Source organism: Typopeltis vanoorti, chromosome 8, assembly GCF_054136105.1.
Source record: "Typopeltis vanoorti isolate ZY-2024b chromosome 8, IOZ_Tvanoo_1.0, whole genome shotgun sequence".
NCBI classification, from domain to species: domain Eukaryota; kingdom Metazoa; phylum Arthropoda; class Arachnida; order Uropygi; family Thelyphonidae; genus Typopeltis; species Typopeltis vanoorti.
The window spans coordinates 90,893,246-90,918,017 of NC_143556.1; the positions used below are offsets into that span (position 1 = coordinate 90,893,246).

Consider the following 24,772-nt stretch of genomic DNA (forward strand, 5'->3'; position numbering starts at 1 on the left):
TATTAGCTTTGTTCCTGAATGTAACAATCTTATGTTGCTTCCTAATATCTTCCTTTTTAATGCAATTCTGCCATTGATGCCATCTGTTCATTCCCACCCCATCTTTCTTAGAATTCTCATATCTATGGTCTCCAATCTTTGATCAGGTGTTTTATTGCTAACTCAGCTGGCAGATCCATAAGATAAAATTGATTTGAATACTGTCTTGTATTGACTCTCTACATTTCCATATTTAATTTGCAATCTCCACTAAAAATTGTGCCTAAATATCTGAAATGTTTTGCTTTTTCTGTAGTTTCTTCATTCAGTATGTAATTAATATTTTTAATCTTCTTGTCTGTTTTCATAGTCTTTTTATTGCCAGTTTTCGTACTAAATTTGTTACAGGAATTATTCGGCTTTTACTTGAAGAATCCTGAAGACTTGTACTGAGTTTATTTAGGAGTATAACATCATTTACATAAAGAAAAGAGCTAAGACTAACATCTCCACTTTTGATATCAGACCTGATGCCACTTTCCCTCAAAATGTGATGCAGATATATAATAAATTACAGTGGAGATAGTGTGTATCCTTGTCTCACACCTGATTTTACATCAGAAAATCTTCCCATACTTCCTTCGGTTGTAGTTGACTCATAACTCAAATATAGATTATGTATTGCTGAATATAATAGCCCATTTATCTCATATAATTGTAGTATTTTGAATATATTTTATCTTGGAATCTTGTCATATGTTTTTCCAGAATTACAAAGCTTAGATACAGACCCTTGCTATATTACCATGATTTCTTAACTATTTGTCTTAAAGTGAAAATCTGATCCCGACAACCTATACTTGCTGATCCTGGCTTGTTTTTGTAAGTTTCCCTTCCACAATTTTTCTTATGTTTTTATTCTCTCTCTCTTTCTCTCTGCTTTTCTCTTGAGGATAATTGCATGAATTTTACCAGGAATAAATACTCAGTTGAGATATTTGCACATTTGGTTTTGTTTCCCATTTTATAGATGAATACTGAGAGTTCTACTTCAGTCATCTGAAATTCAGCCTTTTGAACAAACTGAATTATGCAGTATGCTAATGTAAAACTTTTTTTACTCCATATTTTATCATTTTATTATTATTATTATTACAGGTGCATTCACAAAGTCAGAAGACTCACCTTGGAAAGCCAACACTAACTATTATTTGTCTAACACTATTATGCTTCTCCTTCAGCTCAAGAGCACTGACCACTTCTGGCAATCTATTCCAGTCATTGACTTGACTACTCTCTTCAAGGAAAAAATCTAGTCTGCACATCCTAAATAACCACTCTAACACAACTTCCAGTGGCGACCCATCATTCTCTTCCTACTCATCACATACTGAAAATTTTCTTTTTTGTATCGATCTTATAGAATCTCTTCAGTAACTTATAAGTTTCTTTCAGGCCATTTTTTCCACCTGTTATCTAAACGTTGCAACTTGCACACTTTTAATTTTTCCTCATTGGGATCATTCTCAGATCTGTCACCAGCTTGGTCATTCCTCTCTAGATCTTCTCCACCACTTCCTGATCCTCAATAAAGCCAGGTGACCAGATCTATGCACAGTAGTCAAGACCATATCATAACCTTATTAAGAGGGATAATAACCTCCCTATCTCTACTTATCAGTGTTCTTCAATATCCATGTAATAACTTTGAGCTATTTTACCAACTTTTGCAGTATGCCCTCTGAACTTCAACTGTCTGTTCACCATAATTCCAAATCCCTAACCTTGTAAATTTCTAACAATCCAGTATCATCGCTATAATACACAGTATGCCACTTTTTCATCTCAAAGTCCTAACCTTACATTTGGTCCCATTAAACTGATAACTATTATCCTTTGCCAAGTTATTGGATCTTTAACTATTGTCCTCCCAGTTTTTGATCATTAGCAAATAGCTGAACACTGTGCCCTTTGATTGAAAAAGGTCTAAGATTGATTCTCGTTGTGATGAGAGGAATCTTTATATGGGAATTTTTCAATTGAAGGTGAGTTAACTGATCTCATATAAATGTAGCAGGGTTTTTTCTCCTGGAAATTCTGGTTTTTCATCCCGCATACAGACAAATTGGCCTTCAGAACACCCACAATTTACCGACAGAAAATACTAGTGAAGTGGTGGGAAGCAGATGGCATTGGTGTAGATGAAGATGGTAGTGGTGGTTCGGTGTAGTTGGTGGATTATGTTGTGGAGATCGAGAGTTGTTAAGTAGGTGTCCTCCCTCGGTGAGTCTTTGGACTCCTTGAAGGTGTCACAAAATAATAAGTCATCCTCTGTATGATTAATATACAAATTAAACAGTAGTGGCTCTAGTACAGAGCCATGAAGAACTTGTTCTTCTGGATTCTATTCCATGATATGTATTACTCTTTGGTATCTGTCACTCAGCCACTTCATGCCATCAGCTTCATATCTATTTCTATTTGTTCTGACTTATGTCATAGTTTTCCATGCAATATTTCATCAAATATGTTTGCAAAGTTCAGTAGTATCATAGTCTAGAATTTTCCTTTTTTAAATCACTGTCATGCTATTATAAAATCTTTGTAAATTACTAAGGCAGGACTTGCTTTTCACAAGGGCATGCTGTCCAACATAGTGTCATATTCCTGTCCGACCCTTCCTAAAATCAACTTTTGATGTCGCGGACTGCATGGGTTACAACAGAACACTGTGTAGGGAAGGGTACAGTGTGGTGCTAACTTCTCCTCCTGCACCCGACACACACACACACACACACACACACACAGTCAAATTGAAACCTGCATGTATCAGACATTACATACGCTTGTGCGACTTGGCTAGTAAGACACAGCGATTACTGATAATAATATTTCAACCTACTTACATATGCATTCCTATCAGATGGGCATTTTTGTCATTAAACAGATATATAGGTATTCTTTTTTAATTATTAAACTTGAGCTTCTTGTTATTTCGTAAAATAATTTTTTACGAAATAACAAGAATTTATTTTTGACAAAATTTATCAAATAGTTTTTTGCTCATGATATTGTTATAATTACATTTACAACATTGCTAATACTATAAAAATAAATGGCTATTTAATTATTGTTTCTACCCAACATGCATTAAACGTCGTCTCAAAAGAAAGCAGAACCAAAAAAAGAAAAGTCATGGATGAAGGAATAGTGTTCAGTAAAAAAATGGACAAATGAGTACTTTTTTGCCGAGAAAAATAACAAGGCATTATGCTCGATTTGTTTGGAAATCATGTCAGTTTTCAAAGATTATAATTTGAAAATACGTTATACGCAAAGACATGCTGCCAAATTCGATGTATATCAAGGAATGTTTCGTAAAGACAAAATAGAGGAACTGAAAGAAAGTCTGTCATCTCAACAAAGTTTTTTCAAGGAAATTACAACTCAAACAGACTATTATAAAAGCTAGTTATGTGGTAGCAAGTCTGATTGCAAAATAAATCAAAACCATTTACTGATGGTTAGTTTATTAAACAATGTATGGAAATCATCGCAGATATAATTTATCCTGATAAAAAAAAAACAAATATTTCTAAAATCAGTTTGTCTCACCAAACTATAGCTGGGCGAATTGCAGAAATAGGGGAATCTATCGAAAGAGATTTGAAGAGTAAAGCTGCCAATTTAATATTTTATGCTTTTGCGATAGATGAAAGTACTACTGATGCTACAGATATGGCTCAACTTGCCATTTTATTAGAGGTATTGATAACGAATATAATGTTACTGAAGAAATGGCTTCTTTGGTGCCATTAAAAGACACAACTAAATTTCTTGATTTGTATGAAGCAGCAAAAATTAATTAAAGCGATTTTCATTATGTCATGCAAATCATCATCAATTCCAAGAGTTCCTTAAGAGTATGGATGCTGATTATGGGGACATCATTTACTGAAGTAAGGTAGCTAAGGTGGGGTTAAATGCTGTAGAGATTTTATGATTTGAGAAATGATATCAAATCATTTATCGAATCAAAAGAAAATTTTGTACCAGAACTTGAAGATAAAGAATGGCTCACAGATTTAGCATTTTTGGTGGATTTAACAACATTAGCATAACAATTCAACAACTGAGCCCTCTTTTTGAAGACTCTATGCTCAGGGGGCTACCCTGAGTGTGGAGTCATCAGAATTCAAGGAGAACTGGCCTACCAGTCCGGAACACGGGGGGGGGGGGGGTCGCAGGCGTCAGGGGGAAGAGCCCCCTAGTGTGTGTGTGTGTATATATACACATATATATATAAACACGTTTTCCAGCCCAGTGTAATTTTGTAACCAATAGATAATAATAGGACTCTAGCGCTGATGTAGTAAAGTTTTTTTTTTTCCACCAGAGGTCAGGCCAATAAGTGTTGTAACAGTTGGTCAGTAACTTTAGCAAACCATGTAGATTGTAGTGCAGCTTGTTTCTCTGTATATATAGTGTATATGCGCCAGAAGATGACCTTGATATGAAGGTCAAAACGTCGAGTGTAGATTTTGGTTTATATTAAACTAAAGTTTTACTCAAAAACAGAAGTTGTCTCCATAATTTTCCAAAATGTATCAAAATCAGTTTATAGGAAGAAATTAACTGAGCACGCAAAAGGAAATCTCAGAGTTCTTTCATCATGTGGCAAGTAAAAGGAATAATATCCATAGAAGGATAGCTTTAATGAGTACTGATGATAGCAAGGTGACAGAATTCTGCAGATGAGAATAGTTGAGTTCCTGAGTGACTACTTTGCAAGGGTCTATCATTCATGTGAGGATATTGCTGTGACTGATGTGAGAGCAGAGGTTGATGAATTGGACATACTTAGGATGTTGCAGAATCTCAGTGCAAATGTGGCCATGGAATTCGATGGGATGGATATCAGCATATTACAAGAATGTGCAAAGGAGGTGGGAGTGCCTCTGACTGAGCTGTGGGGAAGTCTCAAGAGAGTGGAAGGAGAGAAAAAAAATTCCTTTTCATCAAGGAAGTTCCAAGATGGCAGTAGAAAATTATAGAGCAATCAGTATCTCAGGAGTTGTGGTAAAAATATTAGAAATGTTGGTTCAAGACAGAATTCAGGAAGGTGGGATGATATTCTATGGGGGCAGGGACAGCATGGCTTTTGAAGGGTCAGTTCTGCTGTAGTAATTTACTAACTTTTTATAATAGTCACAGCTGAGTTGATAAAGGGAAGGCTACACAATGATACTGCTAAATTTTGCAAATGCATTTAACATGATACCACATAGAACTCTGCTATGTAAATTGGAACAAATGGGGATGGTGACAGTGTGCTGCTGGGATCTTTGCTTAGACTACTAATGTTTAATTTGTACAAATGATATTGGAAATGATTTGAAGAGAAATATTCAGTTGTCTGCTGATGATGCATATTGAGTAGGGTAAATAGTTAATCAAGCCAATGTTTGAGAGCTTCCAGGGTGATTTAAATAAGCTGATAGTATGGGCAAACAAGGTGCGTTACAGTTTAATGCAGAAAAGTGTAATTATTCATTTCAGAATGAAAGATATCAGGCTATCTACTACATTGATGGAACTGTACTCCTGGAAATTTGTGAAACTAGGGGATGGGGATAGATAGTTCAATTGTAAAATATTTGGTTATTTTATCATAAAAACACTATATAATAGGACAGAATTAATCAGTTCTGATAATAGTGCTTTAGCCACTTAGTTTGATCACATTCTCAACATTTCTTAGCTTATATCTACAATCCCAACCAGAATCAAAAAATATTAAATCCCATACCCCTCCCCCCCATCAGAACTGACAACACAAAATTTAACACCATTCCATATATATCCTGGACACTGACAATTAAAAAAAAAAAAAAAAAAATCCTAAAAAGTACAACCTTACAACTACTTGCAGACCATATAAGAAGTTGGTATTCCTTATCTGCTCTAGCAAAAATAGGCCACCACCTCCCTATATTTGCCAGGTGTCTCTCAGGTTCCTTCCAGTTGCAGCTGCCCTAACTATTGTCAAACATCACAATTGCTGAACACATGGACTACATCCAGTTCCACTACTATGGCCACTCAGGACTTGCTGACTCTGGAAGAAAGCTACCTTACTCCACTGCAGCAAATACAAATTATTATTATTATTATTATTACAGGCAACTCCAAGGAGTCCTTAGACTCATCGAGGGAGGGCCTAAACATCATGTCAAGAACAACTATTCAACACCGACACAGTATCTATCATACTTGGCCTTGAACTCATTCACAGTCGTGAAACCCACAACAGACTCTGGCAGCTTATTCCACTTATTCGCCACTCTCCAAGTAAAATACCTGGCTCTAACACCCATGCTAACCACACTTTTGCCCAGTTTCCATGGATGGCCCCTAGTCCTCCCACCACCAGCCCTGTTCTGAAAAATATTCTCTGAATTAATCTTATAGAAACCCTTCAGTAATTTGAATGTCTCAATCATATCACCCCTTTTCCGCCTATCAACCAATTTCTGCAACCCACAAATCTTCAACCTATTCTCATAAGGTTCATTCCATAGGCCTTCTATCGTCTTGGTCACTTGCCTCTGGATCCTCTCCACCTCCTCCCCTTCAAGAAGAAACCCTGGCACCCAGATCTGGGCACAGTAGTCAAGATGGGGGTCTTATCAAGGCTCGATAAGAGGAACAATAACTTGCTTGTCTCTTCTCGTCAAAGTATTCTTCAGTAACCAAGTGATTTGATGAGTTGATTTAGCCACTTTTGCAATGTGTCCCCTAAACTTCAACTCCCTATCCACCAAATACTCCCAAATCCCTGGCTTTGTCAATCTCTTGGAGTACAGTTCCACCAATGTGGTATACTGCTGCTAATCTTTTCACCCCAAAATGCATAACCTTACACTTTTCCACATTAAATTGACATCCATTCTCTTTAGTCCAGTCCTCCAATCTATCCAAATCATCCTGCAAAATTTTGACATCATGTGCATTCACTATTGCTCTACCCAACTTTGCATCATCAGCAAATAAATGAACAGTTCCTCTCAGATACTTTCCTATATCGTTAATGAACAAATTAAATAGTGGTAGTGGTCCAAGAACAGAACCCTGTGGCACACCACTAGTCACAAGCTCTCTTTTGGACTCTACTCCTGAATAAACTACTCTCTGATATCTCTCCATCGACCACCCTCCTATCCATCTCACTAATCCTATACCATCCACATATGCTGCAGTTTACTGATTAGAATTCTGTGTGGTATCCTGTCAAAGGCCTTAGCATGGTCCAGCAGTATCACTGTAAACCCATTACCCTTATCAAGTTCAGCCGTCACTGTGTTATAAAACGTGAGCAAGTTACACAAAACCATGCTATCCCCTATACAGTATCCCATTTTCATCTATCCATTCCTGTATTTTTCTCTTGACTACTTTCTCCAAAATTTTGACGACGACTCCTGATATGCTGATCGGTCAGTAATTTGCAACAGCGGTCTTGGAACTTACTTTATACAGTGGAACTATTTTCCCCTCTTTCCATCCCCTCGGGACTAACCCAGATCCGAGACTCAAATTAAACAAAATGGTCAAGGGCACTGACAATTCTTTAGCCACTTCACGTAAGACCCGAGCTGGTATACCATCCATTCCCACAGATGTATTCACATTATGGTTTTGTAGTATACTATTCACCTCAATTCCCATATAAGCTATTGGTTCTTTCATCATTTCATGATATACTCTTGCAAAGTGCTAGCTCAGTAATTCCACAGTATCAACTGATTTAGTTACCTCCCTACCATCGGCATTCCTTAAAATCATTCTGCCGTATACATTTTTTCTTTTACTTGCAGCATATCAAAAAAACTGTTTGGGATTCTCTTTAGCTTGCATGGCTAATTTCCTTTCATAATCCACTTTTGCTTTTCTTACCACGCTCGTTACCCTTCTGGTCTGTGCTTTATACTGTTCATCGGCCTGCAGGTCACCTTTCTCCTTAAATTCTCTCCACAGTTGTTTCTTTTTTTGCAGCTCAAGTTTAATGATGTTATTCATCGATTTAACTCCTACTTGATTTACTGAAATATGAAAGGTTCCCCCTGGAATCTGCCTCAGCCTTAAAAAATTCCCCGAAATTTGGGAAGTACTCATTCTCAGATCTTCAGCCCAACAGCTAAGACCACCCATTTTAGCCTGGTAGGGGACACTGTTTAGGACTTCAGGTTCAACATTGGTTGTCTTGCTTCAGCCTCATTTACACTGGGTAAATGAAGCTGAAGTTATAGTGATGTTAGAGATATTATATAGTACATGCAGGCACATGTGATTATGTGCCTCTGTGCATGTCATGTGGTATTGTTTTCTCTGATAATGACAATTTGACTTTGCTGTTCATCATAATTATTAATTAAAGTTATAATTAATATTCAGAGTATGTTGTAATTTTCTCAAAATATAGTTAAAACCCCACAATGTTTCTACTATACAGAAAGTTTCCTAAAGTTTATTTTAAACCCAGTCATTTAAATATAAGTTTCAGTTTTTGTCATTTCTGCAGTGGTTATGTTATTCACGAACTTCACGTGTATGTCAGCTATTCACCACAATATGCATGTGCTCATAGGATTCTGGTGATTTAAAACAGCTGTCTAATAATGAATTTGTTAATACTGGATGTTTGTGTGTTTATGTACTATATTTCATACACTGGTTATGTAATTTTTACATACATTCAAAACCCTATATAATCAGGATGAAACTAATCTTATTCGTATGTTTATATGCCATTGTGAATATTCTGTACTTATTACCTTTCAACATTAGCCTTGTAAACTATTCCTGTCTCTCTCTCAAGCACGCATGCATACTCCATACTCTGAATGGCCGCTGGATTAATATTTTATTAATAATAATTAATATACTCCTCTCATTCAGGAAATCCAGTCCATGAGAGAAATTTTTTTTTTTTTTTTTTTGACTCCTACCCATTAAAGGTTCTAAACCTGCAGTACATTGGTACTGTGGATGAACAAAGTATTTTTTTTTTTTTTTTATATATTTTTTTATTTTTTTTTTACATAATTCCGAAATTTTATTTAGAGACCAAACATGAACCTTTTCAAGTCACTTTGGGCATCAAGTAAATTGGGTGTTGGTCTTGGATCCTACTTCTTGTCAATCCTTACTTTGGATCCGACATGATTACTATTACGATGTTCTTAACTTATTGATACGTTGTTAGTTGATTTCTAATTCAAATATAAAGAAAATTTATATTTAAGGACTGCGCCACTTTATATCTGAATCAGTTTAAGAATTGAAGATAAATCAACCTTCAACTATCTCTCCTTAAAATATATACTGGCCTAGTATATTTGACTTACTTAATTTACCCGCTTTGGTTCGAATATTTTATGAATGGTGCAGTAAAAGAGATTCCGGCAAAATACATCTTTTGATTAACAAAAACAAACATTTAATTTTAAAATCACAAATTTTACACTTAACTTCACATCAGTAATTAAGATCTTACAAACATTTTAACTCCTCATGTAAATTCAATCATTCAACTCACACAATGGTAAAACTGTTATCTCTAGTACAGTCTTCTTGCAGTTCCTTAAGTTCCAAATACAATAAATTCGCAGTAACACACCTCTTCATAAACAAACACTTTTAAGTTTACACTTTAGCTAACTTCTGCAATAGTTACTGTTAGTATAAGGAAATTCTAGGATGAAACTCACATACTTCTCTGTATAGAATTATTAAAGGTTGGAAAAATCTTACCGATAATCTTTTTTCTTCTTTAACTTACACACAAATACTTTTTATAACTGTAAACACTTAAACAGTATATGGCACTCATTAAAATAAATCTTCTAAGCAATAACTAAACTAATCGTCAGTCACTACACACACAAACAAACGTTGTTGCATAAAGTACTACTGATCAGTTCATGAAATAAGGCAACATACAATAATTCCTTAACTTGAGGTTTTATATGCACAGTTGTTCATTCCTCTGGCATTCAATTTAATCCTTTAGGTACTATAATTCTTGACACCGCTATCATTAAACACACCTCTGTTGTCTCTAATTATTCTCTAGTTACTTCGTGCTATCTTCAAGTTTCCATGTGTCCTTGAAAGGTCGGCCCTGAAATTATATCTCACTTCAAGTATTGCTAGTCTATTTAGTAGTCACTCAGCTGTCTTCCGTAACTATAATTGTTATTCTACAACTTATTAACTAACTTATTAATTAATTAACTAGTAGACTTTATTATCTGCTTGAGTGACATGCCGACTCGCTATTATCGCACTGTGATTCCCGAATGCCCCGATTCCAACCTAATGCTAATCCTCTCTCTCTCTGTTTCCTTATTAATAATTTCAGCGTTCATTGCTTTTTATATCCATTCTTCCTGCCTAAATTCTTCTCGTGATTTCTTTCTAAAACTCTTTTCAATAAACCTCACGTGGTGTTCCAAAACGTGCTCGCCCACTTACATACGTTTCCATGACAACAAAATAAAATATAATAAAATTGAGCTGTTACATAACATTAAACTTTACAAACAGGAATAAATAGAGAATATTTACATTTCAAATAATGCGCAGTTAAATTATCAAATACAAGTTCTTATAATATTAACATAGTAATAATTAAAATAGCTTAATAATATTTAATACAGTCTTTTCATTATTAATACATATATCTTGATTAAATAATTAAATATTAGACAAAATTAAGGTAGTTATATGAATATTAAATTATAAAATAAGTTATTTACATTAAATAATTACAAGTTTAGCTTATGTGATGGAAGATCATGTTGGATTCTGAAGCAAATAATAATTACTCCAGTCTCTATATATTCAGAATCCAATAAAGGCTTACTCTTCCTTTGAAAAATTTTTCTTTAAAGAAAAATTTTTCACACTACACTCACAAGTGGAGAAAATTGGCTTCTTATCTCCCTTCCAAGATCTTAAACAGCACTTAGTTTGAACATGATTAAATTTTTTATTACAGTCTATGTATTTACCTTTCTGCACTTCTCCACTTAAGTTCTTGTTGTTCTTATCATAGGGAGAATTTTGAATGCTGCACTTATAAAGTGATAATGTCCTTTTAGGACAGAGGTTCTGTTCTCTGTCACTAACTTCTAGCCTCAGTTGTCTACCGTCTTGGCAATTTGTTTCTTTTGTCCTAGTTCTGTTATATAGACTAGTCACCCTGGCACAATTTACCTCAACTGTTGTTTGTTCCTTATTGATAACTTCAGGTTCAGGTTTGGCTATTAGTTGTTGAGAATGTTCATCAGTATTACATTTTGATTTTGGTAGAGAAGGCATAACAGACTGTATCACTATCCTCCACAGTTGGTTCAGTTACAGACAGCTCCACTTTATGGGCAAATCCTTTCTCAGGTACATGAATCCTTTCTCAGGTACATGAATCCTTTCTCTCTGCCTCCTTGTTCTATTATGCATATAATTGCCATTTGTTTTGACACTTATTTTCCTGCCCATTAGGCATACTTCCCTTTTAAAAAAATCACAGGAGAACTGATATCTTTCTAAGGAATTTGTCCCTAAAATAATGTGGGAGCTTAAGTTGGATATAGTGGGGACAACGAGTAAATCTTGCCACACACATAGTCCAAATTCTGGTAGGTAAATCTTTGCATGAAGTTTCTCATATGCTATGAAGCTTGAGTCTGAGAAAGTATTAATTCTTACAGGTTCTCTCAGCTTGGCAGTGCTTTTCCATAATTTGTTCTTTAAGGTTAAGAAATAATCCATTCTGATGGTAGAGGCATTGCATCCTGTATCTAATAAGATGTCACATTTAGAGCCCAGGATATTTCCTCTAATTCTCATCATTCTTTCATTAGGTGCTTGGTGTTTCTGAATTCTATTATTTCTTCTGTAGGGTATCCAAATTTTGAGTCCCATCTGCTATTAGAGTAGTTTCCTTTGTTATAGAAACAATTCCTGGCATAATGTCCAACTTTGTTGCAATTATAACATTTTGGAGGATCTCTTTGTTTTGTCTCTGTCTTAGATTGAGGGATAATAGACATCTGTTGTTTAACATTATCTAGCCCTTGAATTACCTTATCTAGACTAGTTAAAATGGGTTGATTTTGTTTTTCCACTTCATGTTTATTTATCTCATTAATTTTATCAGTTGTGGGGTTTTTGTTTTCTTGAGACTTCAAAGTAATAGCTGATAATTGTCTCACAACTTCATTAAGACTATCCATTATTGGCTGATTTAACCTATTTACTTCCTGGTGAATTAGGGTTTTCACTTCTGTTATCAGCCCTTTGTCAAATTGTTCTTTACTTTCAGTTATGCAATTAATACTACTTGGATTTCCTCCATATTCTTTCCCTTTCCATCCTTATTTTTCTTTTCAACTTCAGATTGGTTCAAGGAACAACCAGTCTTATTTACAAGACCTACACTGGATGAGGGATAAAGGTCTCCTAACATTTGCTCTTTTTCCTTGACACTTTTGAGACACTCTTCTAAGGTGGAAATTTTCTTCTTATAGGATGTTTCTCTTAATTCTTGCCTAACACCTTGTCTAAATTGTTGGAATACAGCCCAATCTAAGTGTGGTTTATCCTCATTAGTCACATTTAAACTGTTGGCTAGTGTCAATAAAACTTTGTAAAAATCAGTAACAGTTTCTTTATCTTTTTGTAAGACTCTCTGTAACTTCCATAACTTTGGGCCAGTACTTCTTAATTTTGAGAATTGAGAAATAAGATTGTCCTTAAATATTTGATAATCAAATGTATCCTTGAGAATTGGAGATGAGTTAAAATATGCTTTGGCCTTGCCTATTAATTTACTTCTGAGTAAAATTAACAGTTGAAAATCCATCCAATTTGCTATTTCTCTAAGTTTTTCAACATAAGTAAAAAAAAAACAGTACATTATCTGATTCTTCACCTGAAAACTGGGGAAAAACTTGTTGTGGGTTCACTGTATGAAAAAATTCACTATCTTCCATTTTAGATGTAGATGAAACAGCCATATTACTCTATTAACAACAACTTTAAAAAAAATCAGAATCCTAAAATAACTTCAATGTTTGCCTGATTCTGGTTTACAACCAATTCACTTGATTCACTTAATTTATCTTTAAATTCTCTTTACTATTACAAAATCTAATACTTAATATCACAATCTTTGTTAGTGAATTCAAATCCTGTCGACGGCTGCGCCATTTTGTTGGATCCTACTTCTTGTCAAGCCTTACTTTGGATCCGACATGATTACTATTACGATGTTCTTAACTAATTGATACGTTGTAAGTTGATTTCTAATTCAAATATAAAGAAAATTTATATTTAAAGACTGCGCCACTTTATATCTGAATCAGTTCAAGAATTGAAGATAAATCAACTTCAACTATCTCTCCTTAAAATATATACTGGCCGAGTATATTTGACTTACTTAATTTACCCGCTTTGGCTCGAATATTTTATGAATGGTGCAGTAAATAAGATTCAGGCAAAATACATCTTTTGATTAACAAAAACAAACATTTAATTTTAAAATCACAAATTTTACACTTAACTTCACATCAGTAATTAAGATCTTACAAACATTTTAACTCCTCAGGTAAATTCAATCATTCAACTCACACAATGGTAAAACTGATATCTCTAGTACAGTCTTCTTGCAGTTCCTTAAGTTCCAAATACAATAAATTCGCAGTAACACACCTCTTCATAAACAAACACTTTTAAGTTTACACTTTAGCTAACTTCCGCAATAGTTACTGTTAGTATAAGGAAATTTTAGGATGAAACACACACTTCTCTGTATAGAATTATTAAAGATTGGAAAAATCTTACCGATAATCTTTTTTCTTCTTTAACTTACACACAAATACTTTTTATAACTGTAAACACTTAAACAGTATATGGCACTCATTAAAATAAATCTTCTAAGCAATAACTAAACTAATCGTCAGTCACTACACACACAAACAAACGTTGTTGCATAAAGTACTACTGATCAGTTCATGAAATAAGGCAACATACAATAATTCCTTAACTTGAGGTTTTATATGCACAGTTGTTCATTCCTCTGGCATTCAATTTAATCCTTTAGGTACTATAATTCTTGACACCGCTATCATTAAACACACCTCTGTTGTCTCTAATTATTCTCTAGTTACTTCGTGCTATCTTCAAGTTTCCATGTGTCCTTGAAAGGTCGGCCCTGAAATTATATCTCACTTCAAGTATTGCTAGTCTATTTAGTAGTCACTCAGCTGTCTTCCGTAACTATAATTGTTATTCTACAACTTATTAACTAACTTATTAATTAATTAACTAGTAGACTTTATTAGCTGCTTGAGTGACATGCCGACTCGCTATTATCGCACTGTGATTCCCAAATGCCCCGATTCCAACCTAATGCTAATCCTCTCTCTCTCTCTCTGTTTCCTTATTAATAATTTCAGTGTTCATTGCTTTTTATATCCATTCTTCCTGCCTAAATTCTTTTCATGATTTCTTTCTAAAATTATTTTCAATAAACCTCACGTGGTGTTCCAAAACATGCTCGCTCACTTACATACGTTTCCATGACAACAAAATAAAATATAATAAAATTGAGCTATTACATAATGTTAAACTTTACAAACAGGAATAAATAGAAAATATTTACATTTCAAATAATGCGCAGTTAAATTATCAAATACAAGTTCTTATAATATTAACATAGTAATAATTAAAATAGCTTAATAATATTTAATACAGTCTTTTCATTATTAATACATATATCTTGATTAAATAATTAAATATTAGACAAAATTAAGGTAGTTATATGAATATTAAATTATAAAATAAGTTATTTACATTAAATAATTACAAGTTTAGCTTATGTGATGGAAGATCATGTTGGATTCTGAAGCAAATAATAATTACTCCAATCTCTATATATTTAGAATCCAACATTGGTCTCATACCAGGAAATGAAATTCATCTCTCACCTAAAGTGTTTCTTCAAAGTTGTATAGAGTTGTACCATGGGTTAGTGTGTATTTCAATGTGATAATAGACTTCAACTGACTTTGAGCAGAGTAAGATAATTTGTGCCAAATGTGCCCATTTAGGTATAGTGGAAGTTGCTCTGCTCCACTGGGATGTTCATATGCAATGTTGTCGATAGTGGTTCAACAAGTAGAAAGCATTCATCTATTTTATTATATAAGATGTTATAGTCAGAAGGATTGTGATAACTATTCCATTTTATAGATGGGCCATCATCAGTCAAATGCAGTGATCTCTCACTTATCTGGAATTATTAAAAAGAACCAAACCTTCGATTATGACAGACCCTTAAATGGTAAACATGCCAGCTGACTTCTGCTATATAACCGTACCTTCAGTTAATCAACTCTTTTTATTTACCTGATAAGTAAATTGTTTTTCCACCATACTTGTAACTAAGGGATTATTGTAGTAGGGCAGTATAAGTGGTCTGTTGGAAAAACAATGCAATATATATACTCATCTTATCTGTGGAGTATAAGCAGTTATACAGTATCAGTATTCTTAGTAAATGGAAACACTGAATAAAAGTGTGTGTGTGTGTGCGCGCATATATATACATACATGAGAGTGATCTGAAACATTCTCGGCCTAACAAGAAAAACAAATTTATAATTTCAAAATTATTTTTATTTTTCAACATAATCTCCCTTAGGACTAACACATTTATTCCAGCAATGCTCCAGCACCATTACCCCATCCCTGTAGTAGTTGTCAGTAAGATCTGCAAAATACCCCTCCATCTGCAATTGCCTCTTGATTCGAAGAAAAACACTGACCAGCGAGAAAGAGTTTTATTTTTGGGAAGAGATAGAAGTCAGAGGGAGCCAAATCTGTTGAATAGGGTGGATGTTCCAAAAATTGATAGTGTAGATCCCTTAATTTTCCCATTGCCAAAACATCTTTGTGGTTAGGTGCATTGTCCTGATGAAAGATGATTTTTCTCTTCTGCAAACTGGGTCTTTTCTCACGAATTTTTTCATCTAGGCTGGTTAAAAGATCGGAATAATATTGACTCATTAATGTTTTACCTTTTCAAGATAATTAATAAACAAAATGCCTTTAGCATCCCAAAACACCAATGCCATGATCTTTCCTGCTGATGGAACCGACTTTGTCTTCTTTGGCACTGAACAACCATCTTCTGTCCACTGTTTTGACTGCTGTTTGGATTTTGGCGTGTAATGGCGAATCCAAGTCTCATCCATAGTAATAAATCGATGCACAAAATCAGTTTTATTCTTGTTAAAACGCTCCAAGCACTGTTCAGAGATTTCATGCAAGTGCATTTTGGATCTGCTGTGAGCAAGCACTGCACCCATCTTGCTCAAAGCTTTTTCATTGATAGTGGTTTCATGCAAAATATATCCTACATGTTCTTATGAAATGCCTATAGTCTCAGAAATTCCACGCACTTTGACTTGCCGGTCATCCAATACCATATTGTGCACTTGATCAATGATTTCTGGTTTTGTTACACTTATAAATTGTTGTTCAGTGTTTGTGCAAGCTCCTGATAAGATAAGTATTATTTTCAGTTATCGTTGATAAAATTACTTAATATTGCGTAGTTTTGTTTGCCTTGCATATTTTAGTGCGTCTGTTTGTGTGTTTTTGGTGTGTTATACCTTATAATTTGATAAAACACGTTGCAAATAAGTATGGCACCTGTACGAAGGAAAATCGTGGCCAGTAATGATGGTTCGCTATCTTTATCAAAGAACGGTAGTATAAAAAAAATGAGTCAGTGTACTAGCTGTGAAATGTGCGCTTTGCAGAGTGCGGTCGGAGTGTGGATAGATGATAATAAAGGATTGAATGTGTGTAGAAAATGTAGAGGGAATGAGGAATTGAAGTGTATTTCGGATTGTGAGTGTGATATTTTTGTCAAACTTCAGAATGAAGAAAATAGGGATATGACAAGAAACGGCAAGGTTGTACATGAGAATTTTGAGAGTGTGAATGTAGAAAGTGTGAATGATAGTATTAATGGTTTCTCAGAGAATAAAAAAGATGAGATAGATGCATTGAGTGAGATTGCATTGTTGAATGTTGCGATAGAAAAGGCAAAACAGCAGCTAGAGTGCATGAACAAAGTCGACTGAATGAACCAACCAATAATAAAAGGTATGACAGGAAAAATAGACGTATGAATGTGAACATGAACAAAATGAAGGATAGAGTGCTGTATGGAGACTCGTTAGTACGAGGTGTGTTAGTAGAGGATTTGACAAAATCGTACCAACCTGGTGCGACCATAAAGGATGTAACTCAGTCTATTAGAGAGCAAAAGGAAAGGGTGAAAGAAATGATTGTTGTGGCAGGTACAAATGATTTGAAAGGAGATAAAATGGAAATGATAGAAGACCTGAATGAATTGTTTGAGGTAGCAAAAGAAAAGAATGAGAGAGTTAGAATGATTAGTCTTTTGCCACGGTATAACAGTGAAATGTTTAAAAGGAGGGCCATAATTGCGAATGACTTTATGCGTGGGTTATGTATGACGAGTGGTGTGGAATTTGTGGACGTGTGGAGTGAGTTTGATGGGCGAAAGGATCTATATAAGATGGATGGCTTGCATTTGAATGGTTACGGTGTAAGAAGACTTGAGAAAGTGTTGCTGAATGTAATGGATGTGCAAATTCAGGGAAACTAGATTTGTTGGGGGGGGGGTAGATATACAGCCCTTAGGGAGGCAGTTGAATGCAAGAATGAATATAATATGCCAGAGCAAATAAGGACAACAAATCAGAGTGGGATAGTTAATACAAGGCATCAAGGTAGGGTTGGGGCTAATGGGGGTCTTAAATTCATGTACACTAATACTAGGAGTATTAGGAACAAGAAGGAAGAGTTTTTGGCCATTGTTGGCACTTCCAGACCACAGGTTATTGGTATTAGTGAAACATGGCTGACTGTAGATGATATAGCTAGTGGGATTGAATGTGATGGGTATAGTGTGTTCAGGAATGACAGAGAGAATAAAATGGGGGGAGGTGTATTGTTGATGATAGCTGATGAGCTACAGCCAAGGAGAATAGAAGTTGAATTGCAGGATAGAGAAAAGAGCACATTTGAGGCCATTTGGTGTGAGATTGTGGCTAGCAGAACTAAATATACAATTGGGTGCTGCTATAGACCAGGTGATCGAAAAGATGGTGGTGACAGTATGCACAAGCAAATAGAAGAAATGAGTGGAAGGAGGGTGTTTATTATGGGAGATTTCAACTATGGTCGCATTGATTGGAGTGAGGAGAGGACACACGGGAGGAAGGAATTGGATTTTATGCGGTTATTAAGGGATAACTATCTGCAACAGCATTTAATGGAAAATACTAGGGGTCAGAGAGTGCTTGACCTAGTAATTACATCTGAGGATTTGGCTGTAACAAATATGACCACATTGCCACCACTCGGTGAGAGTGATCATAGGGTCTTGACTTGGGAGGTGGCTAAAGGTGTAGAATTTTCAATTAAGACAGGGTACATGTGGAATTATTGGGCTGGAAAGTATGACAAGCTTAGGAGTTTGATTGGTTCGGTGCCATGGCATGTACAGCTGCAAGGACTAGAAGTTGATAGTGCATAGGAGGCAGTTAAGAAGTGCTTGCATGAAGCAATGGCTGACTGTATACCTAGAGTCCGAATAATAAATCAAGTAGGGGTTAAATGGATGAATAACACCATTAAGCTTGAGCTGCAAAAAAAAAAAAAAACAACTATGGAGGGAATTTAAGGAGAAAGGTGACTGGCAGGCACATGAACGGTATAAAGCGCAGGCCAGAAGGGTGACGAGTCTGGTAAGAAAAGCAAAAAAGGATTACGAAAGAACATTGGCCATGCAGGCTAAAGAGAATCCTAAACAGTTTTTTAGATATATAGCAAGTAAAAGGAAAAATGTACATGGCAGAATGATTTTAAAGAATGCCGATGGTAGGGAGGTAACTGAATTAGTTGAGTTACTGAGTGAGCACTTTGCAAGAATATATCATCCAGGTGGTGACATTGCAGAAACGAATAAACCAGTACATTATATAAAGTAGATTATATATAAACCAGTAGATTATATATTCACCACAATTCCCTAATATATGGGAATTGTGGTGAATGAAGTGGAGGTGAGTAGTCTATTGCATAACCTCAATGTCAATACATCTGTGGGATTGGATGGTATACCAGCTCATGTTGTACGAGAAGCAGCTAAAGAATTGTCAGTACCCTTGACCATTTTGTTTAATTTGAGTCTCGGGTCTGGGTTAGTCCTGAGCGGGTGGAAAGAGGGGAAAAATAGTTCCACTGCATAAAGGTGGTTCCAAGACTGCTGTTGTAAATTACCGACCGATTAGCATATCAGGAATCATTCTCAAGGTCTTAGAGAAATTAGTCAAGAAAAGAATACAGGATTGGATAGATGAAAATGGGATATTTTATGGGGGACAACATTTTGTGAAGGGTAGATCATGCCTCAGTAACTTGCTCACGTTTTATAGCACAGTGACGGCTGAACTGGATAGGGGTAATGGGTTTACAGTGATACTACTGGACCTTGCCAAGGCCTTTGACAGGATACCACATGGAACCCTAATCAGTAAACTGGAGCAGATGGGGATAGATATAGGGTTGGTGAGATGGATAGGAGGGTGGTTGAAGGAGAGATACCAGAGAGTGGTTTATTCAGGAGTGGAGTCTAAAAGACGTCTTGTGACTAGTGGAGTGCTGCAGGGCTCTGTTCTTGGACCACTGCTTTTCAGTTTGTTCATCAATGATATTGGAAAGGATTTGAGAGGAACTGTTCACTTGTTTGCTGATGATGCAAAGTTGGGTAGAGCAATTGTGAGTGCACAGGATGTCAAAATTTTACAGGATGATTTGGATAGTTTGGAGGACTGGGCTTGGAAAAATGGATGTCAATTTAATGTGGCAAATTGTAAGGTTATGCACTTTGGGGTGAAAAGAATAGCAGCAGTATATTGCGTTGGTGGAACCGTACTCCAGGAGATTGATGAGGTCTGGGATTTGGGGGTGTTGGTGGATAGGGAGTTGAAGTTTAGGGGGCACATTGCAAAAGTGACTAAAACAGCTCACCAAATCACTTGACTTCTGAAAAATAATTTAACATGCAGAGACAAACAAGTTGTTGTTCCTCTGTATCGAGCCTTGATAAGACCCCATCTGGACTTCTGTGCCCAGTTATGGGCACCAGGGTTTCTTCGTGATGGGGAGGAAGTGGAGAGGGTCCAGAGACGAGTGACCAAGATGATAGCAGGTCTGTGTAATGAACCTTATGAGAATAGGTTGAAGATTTGTGGGTTGCAGAAATTGGACGATAGGCGAAGGAGGGGTGATATGATTGAGACATTCAAATTACTGAAGGGTTTTTATAAGATTGATCCAGAAGATATTTTTGAAAATATGACTGGTGGTGGGAGGACTAGGGGCCATGCATGGAAGCTGGGAAAGAGCGTGGTTGACAAGGGTGTTAGAACTAGGTTTTTTACTTGGAGAGTGGTGAATGAGTGGAATAAGCTTCCAGAGTCTGTTGTGGGTGCTACGACCGTGAACGAGTTCAAGGCAAGGTATGATAGATACTGTGTGAATGTTGAATAGTTGTTCTTGACATGATGTTAGGGCCTCCCTCGATGAGTCTGTCGACTCCTTGGAGTTTCCCGGAACAACAACAACAAAAAAAATAATAATAATAAATTCCACGCACTTTGACTCACCGGTCATCCAATACCATATTGTGCACTTGATCAATGATTTTTGGTTTTGTTAAACTTTTTGGACTTCCTTCATGTGGATCATTTTCAAGGCTAGCATTGCCATGTTTAAACTTGGCAGCCCATTTCTTAATTGTTGAAAACGAAGGAGAATAGTGCCCATAAACTTTTATGAACTTAATGAATTTCTTTTGGTGTTAAACTTTCTTTTATAAAGAATTTTATAACCGCACAATGCTCAATTTTATCCATTTCAAGGGATACAGACAACACTTTTGCTTCATACAGCTGTATAAAACATACTACTTGATAGAATGACTTGAAATTTCAAGTTATTCTATCAAGTAGTATGTTTTATGACAGATATACCAACTTAGAAAAAGAAATTGTGTTGATGATGTTGCCATCTATGGCTGAGGCCGAGAACTTTTCTGACCACCCTTGTATGTGTGTGTGTATGTATATATATAGATAGATAGTTAGATAAAAGAAAAATAAAGAGGATGAGAAGTTGATTGAAAGCTGAAGTGTGTGTGTGTGTGAATGTTGAATACCAGCTGATCATGTTTAGAGAAAAGTGGAGGAATGATAATGGTTAGTTCACTAGAACAAAATATGAAAATGCCTATGGGAAAAGGAGAAAGTGATTAGAACAAAGCTATGAGAGAGGAATCCTCTACTGAATACCATTGAGCATTTTTAGTGTGTTCGCTGATGCACCACTTCAAATGTAAGAGATGTATATAAAATCATACATATTTGGAATTTACATAGTGTTAGGGATTATACAAGTGAAAAATAGTGTCAAAAGAAAAAGGCACCAAGTTATTACTTCATTAGATGTGTATAATTATAGATTTATTGCTTCCAATGATCATTGATCATGTTTTGTGATCGCCAAATCAGCACATTACACACACTCTATTTTTTTAGTAATTTTTTCTTGTTTAGTTATCTGTTATATCTAAAACAATTTTCTTTGTCCTAAATGATGTCTTGATGAATTGTTTTTCCAGGCTCATGAAAGAAATGACTGTCTATGATGAATATAAAGAAAGCATATCTAATTATGTTGATCAACTTCAGAAAAACAATGAAGATCAAAAAGAATCATTATTAAAGTAAGATAATAATATTTTACTTGGATATCTCTCTCTCTAAATTTTTTGTCTCTTATAGGATAAGTTATTAATAAAAGTAAGACAAGAAACCTGCATGAACAAAAACCGTCTTTGGCAGAAATTTTTCTCATTCTGAAATTGTCCATCAAAATCTTCCTTACTGTTTCACAAAATTTAATTCTGCCATAAACTGTGTGAATAATAGTATATCGGACTATACTAATTGCTGCACTCTTTCCACATTTTTAGTAAGTTTATGGTTAACCATTTCTTTTGTCATCTCTCACACCTTCTTTTCCTTTTTAAACCTCTTATGTCACTCAACTACGTCCATGGTGATGATGCCACTTTCGTGGCATCATCACCATAAACCACTCTTAGCATGTCTAAAGTTTCACTTGTACTTTTACTTAACTTTGCACAAAACTTGATGTTAATGTCCTGTTTGAATTCCGTTTCACTCATTTTTCTGCTAAAAGCAATGAATGTGCAAATGTCAACTCTACCACTGTTTGTCAGCTACTGGCTTCATCATTTTGATATGATTCGTAGCAATTGCTCAGAAATGTCAAAACATATTCATCTGAAAATCAAGATGTAAGTGGAAGAATTCATTATAAAGTATTAATACCAGAAACACCTAAGTTTAATATTTTTATTGTAAAATATTTTTTTGGCTAAGTTTCATAGTCATTGTCGATACAGTTATAGGAAAACTCAAAAAAGAACAATTTAATTGAAAGCATGTGATTTGTGCAATATCGACTGCAGGAGATTAGCTCCATCTGCATTAATAGATATTAAAATAAATTACAATAAATTGATTTAGTTAATTATTTTAAAATTATAAACAATCTGATTTTTGAGTTTTTCTATAACTGTATTGACAATAGCTATGAAACTTAGTCAAAAATTTTACAATAAAAATATTAAATGTAAGTGTTTCTGTTATTAATATTTTATAATGAATGTCAAAACATGCACAGTCTCATCTGATTCTGAGTTGCCATCTGCACGATACGACAAGACCATTCTGGGAATTTAATGGTCATATCTTGGTGATATTGTGAATGCTTCTCTGAGGATTCCTCACATCTCTCCTCAAACATATTAACTGAAGATGCACTTACAACATCTAATGGTAGTCTACTTCACACTCTCACAGCATTCTCACCTGCTTCTTAAATACCTTTACCCAGCTTTCAGGCATCAGCCTGAGTTTTGCCTGTCATCATTCATGAACTGCATAAACCTCACGTCTATGCTGTATAAGATTCTTAATAATTTGTATGTTTCTATCATATGTCCTCCATCAATTCCTCAAACTTTAAAGGCACCTTCCCTCAGTCTGTTCCGTATTTACACATTTCTCAAATCAGCTGATGTCTGAACTCCGATATCAGTTATTTCTTCAGGCCTGATGTTTTTCTGTTTTTTATTATATAGCCCATTGTGAATAAGTTTCCTAAAGTATTTTTCCATGTTGGTTGAATGTGCTACTTGTTCCCATTTCATTGGCTGCACATAATGGTAATTATTTCCATTTTATTTTGCACTGGTTCATTAAGTCTTAGGCATAATCCTAGTTTTATTTAGTTCCCAGATGAGTTATGCATTTAAATCTCCAGCTGTAATGATAAATTGTGTTGATTTTATTTTATCTAGAATTTCTTTTAATTCTTTGTAAAATGCATTTATTTCTGTTTCTTGTTTTCTCTATTCATGACTATAAACACTTTCAAGTAATTTGTCTTTAATTTTTTATATAAATGAAATTTTTATGTGAATTTTGCATATAAATGATGCTTTCTGATATGTAGTTAAATTCTTTTTATATTTGATTGACACTCTTCTTGTTATTACTGCTACACTTGCTTTTGTCCTTTCTTCCTTCCTTGCTTGCTTACTTCACAGTATGCTATTACATAGTTTTGTGTTTGATGCATTCCTTTTCCTTTCTTAGTTTAAGTCGTTCACGTCAGGAAGTGTTTCTCATGTTTATCATACCAACTGACTTCTCATTACTGTTTGTGTGCCACTTCTGCATCTTGCAGGTGAACTGAACTGGTGCAAAGTTTATATGGTATGTTAGTTGCAACTCTTTTGGTAGAATTTTATTGCTGCTTGTTTGTGTGGCGTTTCTGCATTGGGCTGGCAGAGGGCCCTCACTGACACAAAGTTTACATGGCATGTTAGTTGCAACTCTTTTGGGAGAATTTTATTTGAAGTTAGCATTTGTTGATCTGTCTTAATGGCATCGAAAATTTCAGATGCAATCGAACAAACCCGTATTTCATGTACTTGAAAATTTGGACAAATGTTAGGACAACTGTTTTTAGTTAGATGCTGTGTTTGGTGGTACAAACATACCACGCAAGCAGTAGATTTTGTGAACTGCTGTTTTTTTAACGGATGATATGGTTTATTAATCATGCCCTAAACATGGAAACCCTGTTTGTTGCTTGAAGGCTCTCTCTTTTTATTTTTATTTTTTTATGCTGCTTCAATATCATTACTGCTATTTCTAGTTTTGTGAATTCCTATGAAGTCTGTTACAGGATAGTTTTGTTTTTCATTTATTATATCCATTTTGTGATGGGTTACATACCAAGTAGCCCTAGTTCTTTTATGCACTTCTTATCATTGCATGAAATGTGCACCTTGTTATGTATGGTTTTGATTTTGCCCATTTTTTTGTACCAAGTTGGAGGAACTGTAGCACACAGATATCTCCCATATGTGCTGGATTCATTTAGATAGTATTTATGGGAAAGGAATGAGCCACAGTTAGATTAGTTACCTGTGTTCATAGGTGTTTAATACCCAATTGAAAACAAG

General features: G+C 35.1%; 1 protein-coding gene across 2 annotated transcripts in view; it reads left to right on the forward strand.

Annotated features, from left to right (window-relative positions):
- Window positions 1-24,772, forward strand: part of LOC150104187 (uncharacterized) — a 334,543-nt gene that overhangs the window by 244,213 nt on the left and 65,558 nt on the right. For both annotated transcript variants that reach the window (XM_090396816.1, XM_090396817.1), the window contains exon 10: window positions 21,830-21,934. In XM_090396816.1, coding sequence (XP_090252942.1) covers window positions 21,830-21,934 — 105 coding nt within the window. The remainder of the gene's footprint in view (window positions 1-21,829; window positions 21,935-24,772) is intronic.